The sequence below is a fragment of the Pinus tabuliformis genome, chromosome 5_1, assembly GCF_031772625.1.
Source record: "Pinus tabuliformis cultivar Carrire ecotype Pingquan chromosome 5_1, CPIR1, whole genome shotgun sequence".
In the NCBI taxonomy this organism is placed as follows: Eukaryota; Viridiplantae; Streptophyta; class Pinopsida; order Pinales; family Pinaceae; genus Pinus; species Pinus tabuliformis.
In genome coordinates this window covers 906,799,500-906,811,339 of record NC_142305.1, presented here as the reverse complement: position 1 = coordinate 906,811,339, position 11,840 = coordinate 906,799,500, and the positions used below count along the sequence as shown (strand labels likewise).

Here is an 11,840-nt window from a genome sequence, read left to right as displayed (position 1 = left end):
GGAAAAGACCATGGGATGGAGATAAACAAATAGGAATCAAAACTTGTGCAGCTGTGTCAGCAGCAGATAGAGCCAAATACATAAGAGAAAAGGAGGAAGCCCAATACAAATCTAAAAAATCAAGGGGTTTCTTTGAACCAAGCTCACAATCACAAGCACAAAGAACTCCTTCAGCATCCTCCCAAGGCAGTGGATATGGAGGCACAGGGTCACCAGCGTTAAGGCGTAGAACCATATCAGATTTCCTTGATGAGGGGTGTAGGAATGATGTGGATTCAAAGGTGTATAGGTTTCTCTATGCATGTGGGATACCATTCAATGTTCTTCGCTCACCTTATTGGCACGAAATGGTTTCTGCCATAAATGATACCCCTAAAGGATACAAGAGCCCTGGGTATGACAAGGCAAGAACCGTTGGACTTGATCATGAAAAAGCAAAAATATAACATTCTTTCAATAGAATGACAAGTTCTTGGACTAAGCATGGGGTGTCCATTGTATTTGATGGATGGACAAATGTAAAAGGAAAGCCATTGATAAGTGTTCTTGCTGTGTCTGTTAGTGGTGCCATCTTTCTAAATGCATATGATTACTCAAACAAGTTCAAGACCGCCATCAACATTGCAGAAGCATTACTTGAAACAATTGACCGTATTGGGCCATACAATGTCATCCAAGTCATCACTGATAATGCTCCTAATTGTAAGGCAGCGGGAGCAATTATTGAGGATAAATACCCCAACATATTTTGGTCTGGGTGTTTGGTTCACACATTGAACCTTCTGATGCATGATGTTGTCAAGAACAAAAATGCACAATACAAATGGATTGGTGATTTGTACAAGAAAGGCAAACAAATGATAAAATTTATTACAAATCATAGCAATACCCATGGCCTTTTCCGCAGTCACTCAAGATTGGAGTTGTTGAAGATTGCGAAGACCAGATTTGGTAGCTATTACCTCACCTTCAGGCGCCTTTTGAAGGTAAGAGAGTCATTGGCTAGCATGGTATCAAGTCCACATTGGCAGGTATTAAAGGAAAGGGCTACAAATGCAGCTGACAGGCGAGGTTTTGAACTGGTGGAGGAGGCCGCTCTTGATGGTATGTTTTGGTCAAGTGTGAGGCAAGTATTGGATTTCACCAAGCCCATTTATCACATGATTCAATTTGCAGATACAGATAAACCAGTGATTGGCGAGGTGTATGAGCAGATGGATACCATGTTGGGGCAAATAAAAGATACTGTTCATAACAGAGATCCCGACTTGTACAAACTGATTCACGATTGTGTGTGTGTACGGTGGAATAAACTTAATCTTCCACTACATTGCTTGGCGTATATCCTTACGCCAAAATACTACTCTACATCTTGGTTGGGCCAACCTGCACCAGGGGGTGGGATTAGGACCAAACCCCATTTAGATGCAGAGGTAACTAGAGGATATTTGGAAGCATTAGAAAAGTTGATACCTGACAGGGAGGAATGTGCAGTTGTGCGCCTTGAAATAGGCAGATACTTCAATGGCACTGGTTTGTTTGGTAACTTCCATGCAATGGAAGACAGAGACAGATTTGATTTTCTCACATGGTGGGAAACATATGGCGGCCAAGGACTTTTGCCAAAATTGGCAAAAAAAGTTCTATCACAGGTTGTAAATACTTCTTCTGCAGACAGGTGTTGGAGCACCTACAGCTTCATACATAATGTGAAAAGAAACAAACTCAATGAAAACCGAGCAGAAAGCTTGGTTTATGTGCACTACAACTTGAGGTTGTTGAGTCATTATTGTGATCGGGCTTATGAGGATCCCACATATAAAATTTGGGACAACCACCCAGAGGATGACAATTTGGAGGATGGCACTATACATCTTGAAGAACTAGAAGAGGAACTTGTAAGGGATGAAGATGAAGCAGCTGCAGCAGCCATGCCACCTCCACCATCCAGTAGCAGTGCTCGAGTTTCGAGTCTTGTTCCTTTGCTGTCGCCACCTCCATCTACACCCTCGCATGGAGGGCATGTGCCTTCTAGTTCTGGTCGTTGGTCTGTGCGGGAGACTCCTAGAAGACCACCACGACCTGCTCATACAAGAGACTCTCGTGGCAAGGGCCACATGTAGATTTACAGTTTACTTGTCTTTTCTAGTTTCTATTAGTTTTCATCACTATTGAGTCTTGAGTCCTTGACTCTTGACTCTTGAATCTTTCATATCATAATGATATTTTTTGTAAACAATATATCACTGTGCCAATGAAAGTTTGAAGTTGCCAAGTTGGCAATTATAACTCATTGGTAATGATTGTGAATTATGAATATGATGCTTCATGAAAGACTAAAGTTGTTTCATTTCATTTCATTTTATAACATTTCATTTCATGTTAATAGTTAGAAGTTAGAACTTAGAAATATCTAAGATATTATTTCTTGTGATGGTTAAACTTAACTTACAAGTACAACTTTGGTGATCAATGATGATAAATGTTATATATTGAATTTTCAATTTTGAAAGCTTGAAGTTGAAACTTTAAGATTGAATTTGATGAATCATGATTCACGAGACTCAATATGTTGCAGTTGTAATATGTATGTTACTAACTTGTGAACATGGTTGATGAAGATTATAACTTCTAGATGATTCATGTGATATGGTTCAATGATCAACCTATGTTTTTTAATGTTTTTTATATCTAGTTCATCATTCTACATGTTTTTGTTGACATATATGTATCAAAAATTAAAAAATATATATATATATATATATATATATATATATATATTTTAAAAATCGCTCCGGGATTCGCTCCCACACTGGGAGCTTCTAAAAATGTCGCTCCCGCTCCCATTTTCGCTCTCGCTCCCCGCTTTTGCTCCCGCTCCCAAGTAACATTGCTTCTAATGTTCATGTTTACAGTTTATGTTGTATCTGCATTTTACTATCACGCTGATGTGATTGCTAAACTGGATATTGATAATGGGCTAATTAAAAAATTGAAGTAAATTTCTCTTAAGCATAGAACATACCCAAAATTAACAGACAGCGACAATAAAAAATAAATTTACTTTGGAGATGAAATTTGCAAATTACATGTATATGGGTATATGGTTGTAAGCCCTGGTTAGGCATAAATATCCTTGTCGATAAAGTCTTGGAGTAGACCTAGGTGATAGGGGAGGAGAGCATGCATATTTCCATAGTCAAGTTTAAAGGGGGGTGTAAAATTAGGGTAAACTTGACTCGGTGAAAGAGTCAAATTTGTTAGGTCCACAGTGGTGGTTTCGAGCACATGGTTTTGGTGGCTCGTGGTATTAGAGTCCATGGATTACATGTGATGAAGCCTTTAAAAGGCTTGGAGATTCTCCATTGTAATGTGCTTGAGTTGAGAAGAACGCTCACTTCGCCAAGCCAGGATGTTGGCTAGCTTGGTTGCTTTTAAGTCAAGGCATGGTTGCATTTAAGCCATAAGATAATAATAGATTTATTAGCTATTTTTTCTTGGTTTTGGGTTTTCCCAGATAAAACTTGTGTGTTTTATGTGTTGTTGTTGCTATGATTATTTTCTCTCGATCTTTATTTCTAACAAATAGATCAATGTTGTTGACATCAACATCGAGATAAAATCAACAAGGGTTCGAAAAATGGGGAAAATATCAATAAAAAATGGCAAACATTGGCAAAATTAAAAATATAAAAAAATATTCATTTTTTTAACATCTAAAGCAACAACAACATCAAATAAATGTATCGTCACATAAATATGAAAAAATAACTAATATACAAGATGTACAAGATGTCTAGTGCTACATCCTACATCAACATTGAATCATATCTCGAATCCTGAGTCCTAGCTCAGCCTCAAATTATCAACAAATATAATAAATGTATCTCATCATCAAGAGTCATCAACAATGAAATTGGATACATAAACTAATGATTTCCTCTACCCCTTTTAGCGGCAAAGGTAATGGCTTTTCCTTTAGAGGAAGAAGGCGCTAGGGTTAGCATTGGATTTTGAAGTCCTTTAGAAGAAGTAAGAGGTAGACTCTAACATGTTGTATTAGTGCGCATGCTACTGCTAAGTCCAACTTGCTTTATCTGAGTCCCTAAATGTGGTGGTATCACCTCTTCCTCCTCCTCTACCTCTTTCTCCACTGCTACCTCCTCTACATCTTTCTCCCCCGCTACCTCCTCTGGTGCCTCCTCTAACCAATCAAAAATCAATTCCATGACAAGCCTCTAGGTTTCAACCCTCCATGCAATGGTGGTGTCAATCCCATCCAATGAGATGGTTTCTCGGTCAGGTGTTTTCTAAGTTGCCTCCTCCTTGGCTCAAGCAAAACCATTCTCCTCCTTTGCTCTCCAAATCCTTTTTTCTATTTGCAAAATTAGTGACAAAATCTCAAAAAAACACTTAAAACACCCTTGTACACGACCTGGCAACTTTTTCAATCATGTCACAGTTTTATCTTGATTTCTACGATAAAATCCCAACTTTTTCAACAAGCAAAAAATCGACCATTTTTACCTACAATAAATTCATTGCATGGTAAACATTTCAACCACACAATTTTATCACAATGATGGTAGCTATGGGATAGATCCACAACCACCTCCTCAAAGTAGGCAAGAAAACCTTGGATCCAAGTTTTGAGGCCTCCTAGATCTCCTCTACAGTGGATGTGCAGTCCTCCAAGGTGAAACATCCTCCATAAAAAGCTTCCAAAAGTTGGGTGTCCTCAAACAAATGCATGAAATATAGGTCATGTGGCCTCAAGAGCTAGGGCACTTTTCACCATGGGCCTCAAGAGCTAGGGCACTTTTCACCATGGGCATACATCAATAATGATCTTCCCAAATCACCAAAATTTTCAATCAAAAAAGGTGGGGCATTCCTCAAACAAGTGGTCAATATGCAACAAGAATTTTCCAACCATAAATTTTGAAAACACCATAATTGCATCATTTTTTGACAAAAATTCTATTATGACAATGTTCTAGAAATTCTGCAACCACTTTGCATCTAATGACATTGATCTAGAAAAAATTTGGGCACTATTTCAAAAGACAATTGCTCCTAAAGCTAATCCACCAATAAGATATGCAATGAAACCATAGATCCAGGGTTTGGAACCTCCTGGATCTTCTCCATATAGGACATATTCAATCATGAGAGTAGTCGACCTTCTTCAATATGGAAGTCTCCTCAAAATAAGGCATTAAACCATGAAAAACCTCCTCAAGAGACATTTGGCATCTCTAAAGGTGGGCATTCTCAACCATAATACATAAAAGTGTGCAATAAGGCTTCAAGAAAGGTGGACACCCACCTCATATCAAGTGCAAAGATGGCAAATCCAATGAAGAAGCTAGTCAAAAAGCCATGAACCATGTGCCAAGTCACTAAGAACCCAATCAACTCATAAAGGAGAAGGACAACCTCATCAAAATATGCATGAAGTGATGATGAATGTGCAAATGCCTCCAAATGTAAGCCAAGAAGGGGATCTCTCAAGGTAATATACCATGCTCCACTCTACAAGCAATCCATCTACATGTGAATATCATCCATAAAAGCTAGGGCAATGGAGAAGAGAAGCTCTAACCATTGCCCATATCCATTCATCCAAGTGACAAATGTGTATGCCAATGACTTTACGCCATGATAAAGTCAAGCAGATGTAGATGCTAATACCATATCTACTTAGCCCAAAAGTGCTAGGGTGTTCTACCAAGGGATCCATACATCCTCATATCCAATCATCTACCAATGAGTGGAGGTTATAACATCACATGATCAAGCATAATGTTATCTCTATGATAAGCAAGTATATCAAGCAATACACCAACAAAGCCTCTAGCACATCATCATCCATGTTATCAACAATCCAAGGAATCAAGTGAAAATGATCCGAATAAGATCATTATATTTTTTTCATTCATCTTGATGCTTTCAAAGTGAAAAATGGAGAAATCAACTTACAAGAGCAATTTCGTTGATGGGACCCAATTTGGAGAATTGGGATCTAAAACCTTCTTGGGCCATTTCGAGGCCTTAAATGATGTTTTTTGGGAATAAAACTTGCTCGCTTAAGCACAAGATCTTATGACGCTATTCTACACTCGGAGACCTTTCCAACAGTGCAAGAAAAACATCAATTGGAGTTCTTGTGCAAAAGTCATGGCTCCCAAAAGTTGACCTATCGTGATTGACCACCATAATTCGAGACGATGCCACGTGAAGACTATGAAGAAGATTCTAGATGTATCAAAATTGTAAATCTAGTTGCAAGTTGAAGGAGTCAAGCTTAATCCCTAGTTGGCCATCGAGTTGTGTTATAATGGGCCACTAAGGAAAAAAGAGGTTCCATTCAATTTTTTATTGCGTCTTGTTCCACAATAGAACATAGCAACAAAGAGTGGAAGTGAAAGAGCATAATAGAGGGGTTTTAGTGCCTATAGTAACCTATCAAGCCACAAGTCTTTGGTAACTCCACAGAAAGTGTCTTCTCCTTTGTATTTGCATTATTTTCATTCCAGAGAAAGAGAGAACAAAGCAATCTCACCTTCCAGTTGGGTTTATTCCCATAAGGGTTTCCCAAAGCATATTTTATGTTTTGTGGTTGGTTTTCTCTATTTTCTGAATTTCATCTATTAAATGCATAAACAGAAAATAGAAATTGATGAATCTAGAATCCAGCAAAATTAGCCCTCATAGTATAGATTTCAGTCTATTTTTATCAAATCTGTTGTGACAAATTGTCCAACGGAATATCAACAGTAGTTTACAAACCATAAAACCCTGGCCATCCAACGCTTTTTGTGATGAAAATCATAAGTGTGGTGATAAAATTCACTAGTATAAACCCTCATGCAAAAATTAGGGGTAACACTATGCAACTTGCCTTCTCTCACAGCCAAATTCCTCCTTTGGGTCAATCTCTCTTCCTTGGAGATCTATCTTGAGACCAAAACTCACAATCTCTCTTGCTGTCTATCAAAGCAACCGCAGCCAACCCAATTCTTTCCTTACTGCATCGCTTCATCCTCACCACCTTCAACCTTTGGGCTTCCAACCACTACAACTACCTGCATCGCTTCATCCTCACCACCTTCAACCTTTGGGCTTCCAACCACTACAACTACCTGCTTCGCTTCATCCTCACCACCTTCAACCTTTGGGCTTCCAACCACTACAACTACCTGCTGGTAATGATCCATCTTTGTCCATTCTTGGTTTGACCTTGCTGCCACATCCTGCACCAAACTCTTCATCTTCCTGCACACACACTACAAATTGGTTTCCCACATGCTCACTACACTGCGGAAACTCTTTCTTTTGTGCTTCAGCTCTTTCCTTGCACCTCCAAACCTGCTATTTAGCCTGCGCACACACATCAACACCTATCTTCTGCACTGTTACGGATAGACAAACATCTATATGTCCTACATCAACTCGTGGATCCAAACTTTCAACTAAAAATATACCATGTTCTTTACGAATCCTCAGTTTTAAAGGGAGATGACTGAATGGTCTTCGTACTTGTTCTTAGGGTGTTGAAATGTGATCATCATCTGAAACGCATTGGCTCTATTGTCTTCTTTATTGACTGACTCTATTGTATAAAATAATGATCTAATTTTTTGTATTTCAAAATTTACATTATTTGTGTATTCTGAGGCTTTTTAACTAGCAACATTGTCCTCTAAGGTTTACACAAAAATTATTATGATTCCCAAGGAAAACATATATCACAAAGAATAATTCCCTGTCAACAAAGAGATTCAATACCTTGTAAAGCAGAATCATTCTATGAAGCATTGAGTTGGCAAAATGCCATGTCTCATTTTCCAGAGAATAGGAGAAATGAAACCACATGAGCATGCCCAGATTAAAATCAACCTATATAAACTAAGGGTAACCCCACACAATTTTACCCCCTTCCAAAGAACACATTTAAATTGTTTGGCTGAAGGTGGGAAGGGAGTTCCATTCTTTCAGTGGTTGCATGTTTCTGAAAGTTGTCTTCAGTGCTCCTGTACTTTTGTTTCCTTTTGAACTGATTGTTGTTCGTATGGGTTCTTGATTTTTCATGGAATGGGTCTCTCTTCGTTCTTCTCTGCCCCATTTGCTGCACTCCAAGTATTCCAAGCACGGCTACAAATGCAGCTTTTGCTACCACTCCAGCTATTTTATGCAATCTGTCTGAATTCTTCACGGATTGAATACTAATGCTAAGTAAACGTGTCAGGCCATTAAAACTGTTCTTTTGGTAGTCTCCAATTTTCTCATCATAAATCATTTTTTTCTCAGAATAGATTGCACCATCCGGTTGTTCCAAAGTTGGATATAAATATGAACTGGGGCTTACATGTAGATCCTCTTCTTCACCTCTGTATGTAGAAAATGAAAGGGCCTCCTGAATGAAATCCCATTGTCTTCCATGATATTCTGTAAGCCTTCTTAGGAGAATCAACCGGCTTTCTTCCAACTGCGTTAAAGTTGCATCTCTTTCTGCTCGTTGTTGTGATTGTTGAATCTGTATATGCAAAATTACAGTCAAATGGTCATCTTTAAAAAACAACTATTTCAATAAATATGAGACCCTGAAAACCTTATTAAAGGAGTCTATGGTATTAATAACTCCAATGTGTTGAATATATTTAAAGAGAATCGATTTAAAGGATTTAGAAAAAAATTAGATGATCTGGAAAAAAGGGTCTGACTAAACTTTTTAAAACAGAAACCCAACTCAATTAAACTATAGTACTGTAAACCTAATACAAATCTGTAAGACGGAACTGCCATGCCCGTTGAAGAAAGATGTCATAGTGAAAACAAAATCAAATATCTCATCAGAAACTTGGTTAGATGGTAAAGCAGGGGTTATCCGTACACCCAACACGGTTCAAATCGTCAGAAAAATGTTTGATGCGTAGGGACCATCTCATCTGTACAAGAAGGCTGCCTCAAATGGCCTTTTAGCCTAAGGGATCTTTCCAGTGTTCTAAACCAGCTACATTGTTGTAGTAAAATCCCAGATTCGGATGTCATGGCTTTAAAGCCGAAGGGATCTTTCTAGAGTATTGTAAACCAGCTACATTGCATCGTAATATTCCCGGATCGGAAAAGGGCATGCTAGCATGACATGGAAAGAAATCGAATATAGCAAAAGACCAAATCAAATATCAGAGACGCTGAACGAAATGAATGTCATTTTGCCAGATTCGAAAATCGGAGTATGTCATGCAAGGAATGTTCTGTACAAGAAATATCAACGCAACAATGAAATACCAATGATACAGGAAAAACATGAAAAATAGGACTAGGAAAACTAACTAATATGCAGGAAATTAGATAAGCCAAATTGGGAATGGGAGATTGTGAAAACAATTAAGGAAATTAATACTAACAGAAAAGAATCCAGAGAGATCCATTCAGGGAAAATGCTCAAGATCATAGTATATCTCGAAAGAAAAAAGATAACCCATCTAAGAAAATCAATGGCATTGAACAGCAAAATAAAATTTGAAAATACCCAGTTAAGAATATTGAAAAACCCACTTCGAATAACTTGTAGGAGTGAGAAACAATGGAAAGAATCGAAGGAAACGATGAAGATAACTGAGATTTAAAAACCTAAATTCAAAGGAACCAGAGAAAGAGAAAAGAGGAGGTTTACAGACATACATGCAAAAAATGAAGTTGGTCTTCAAGCGCCTCCAGGGTACTTCGGAAGGTATTCAAACTTCTTGTCTCTGCAACTTGATTTTCTCCTCCTTTTTCCTGCATTGCATCAGCAGCAGCACAAAAGCGTTGTGCGTTTGGGATATGAATGAATGAACCCAAATTGTCTGAGCCAGTCCTTGCTTCATGATGATGATGAATGGAATTGAGTAGGAAATGGGATTTCGAAACAGTGGAAATGGCGTCGCTCATCTTGTCGTGTAAATCCCACGCTTTTTCCATCATCTCTTCAATCTCCTCCCCTTCTTGCATCTCCATATTTAATCTTGCCTATAATTCATCCAATGAGCAAGAACGCTATGGTGTACAGGCAGTAATTTCAAACCAAACCCACTTGGTCCCCTAAAACATCAAAAGGAAGGAAGGGCAGAGGGAGCTCACATTCCCACATTTCACAATTTCAAACCAAACCCACTTGGTCCCCTAAAACATCAAATGGACAAGAAGGAAAGAAGGGCAGAAGGAACTCACATTCCCACATTACACTTGTTGTGAGGATAGAAAGGCAGAACGGAAGAGAGTGCATTACAAAACAAAGATAGATTCATTTCTTTGAATTCACTTCCCCTTTCTTCCATATTTGGCTCTTCTGGATATAATTTGGCGCTTTCTTCCATAAGCAAAATACAAAAGAAAGCAAACCCACAATTATACGAATCCAACGATAGCAGGTGGGCATTTCGTCACGCTTCAATTTGTTTTTAACTTTATTTTGAAATGGCACAGCTGCATGGCCAGGTAGCACCCACGTTTGCAGTTCATAATAAGTTGTCAACTATCATTTTATTCCAAAAGTTTGCCACCTAATTTTACACATGCCAAACATTATTAACTTTATTGATCATTAATATGAACAAGTTAAGTATATATGTACAGATAGTGTATTTTTTGGGAGCTGTATATGAAAAAATTATCGCTGCTCAGCACAAGATGAAAAGATAATTCAGCAATAACTGAATCACTTTGCTTGATGTCAATAATTGAATCACTTTGCCATCATGTTAACAAATCCCAACTCTCTCTGAGTGGATCACCTAAATCCCTACAAAATTGAAGCCATACAACCCGTTCTGTCGTTAGCATGACACTCATGTCAGCGAATTCCAGGCTCTGTCGTTAGCATAAGTAACACTCACGCCAGCGAATTCCAGCTCTCTTAACGCATCACCTGATTCCAGGTCTATGGAGAGCATGGGTAACATTCATTTTTGAAAAACTGGAATGGGTAGCATCGTACTATCTCCATTGTAGGACAGTAATGCAACATTAGCCATTGTTTCTTGTAGGGTTAGAAATTTCGAAACCAAACCGCCAAAAAATTCATGCTTTTCACAACTCATTCACCGTTAAAAAAATTCAAGATGGTCATGAAAACAAAACTAGTAATCAAATTTTTTCCACAATTTTAAGAAACCTTAGTCTAACCGCATGTTACGGTTTATTTGTATATATAAATTAGCAATTGTCTTAAAAAGTGTAAAGATTTTTTTCAAAGAAAAAAAGCTTTATGTATTATATGAGAGATATAAGCGCTGATAATACATTCTATTTCTGATTATGCAGATCAGAGATATGATCCCATAAATATATGAGGAGGAAAAAGCCTATAATCTGAAGAGCTAAATGACGCTGGAATCAATTCTGATAATGTCTGATATCAAAAACTCAAAAAAAAACAAAAAAAAATAGGACAGTCATGTATATTGCATTACAAGTCTGGAAGGGCAAAATCAGATATCTGATAATGGGAATCATCAGATACAATTTCGAGATGCCAATATTCTGAAGTAGAAAAGAGTCCCTTTTTTGAAAGACCGTCTGTTGTAATGTTTTCTTCCCTATTGATGTGCTGAATAGAGCAATTCTCCAGGCAAGTCCAGTAGAACTGTATCCTATCTCTCCAACCAGACAGATGATGAGCCTGAATGAAGTTTTTCTGATTTACTGAATCAACCCATAGCTTTGAATCACCATAAAAAGCCACCTGCTGAATGTCTAGGAATATGCAAAATTTCAGGAGGCCTGAGAGAGCCATGGCTTCCGCCATATTATTGGATCCCTGACCCCCATGCCAGAAAGCAGAGAAGTGAGAG

At 38.1% G+C, this 11,840-nt stretch overlaps 1 protein-coding gene across 1 annotated transcript; it reads right to left on the bottom strand.

Moving 5' to 3' along the window:
- Positions 1-7,764: 7,764 nt before the first annotated feature.
- On the bottom strand, positions 7,765-10,445 carry LOC149167751 (plastid division protein PDV1-like). The gene is made up of 2 exons (XM_089433129.1): positions 9,691-10,445; positions 7,765-8,539 (listed from the first exon to the last, which is right to left on the bottom strand). The coding sequence occupies exons 1-2, from the start codon at positions 10,003-10,005 to the stop codon at positions 7,934-7,936; spliced, it is 921 nt and encodes a 306-aa protein (XP_089289255.1). The 5' UTR covers positions 10,006-10,445; the 3' UTR covers positions 7,765-7,933.
- Positions 10,446-11,840: the final 1,395 nt, after the last annotated feature.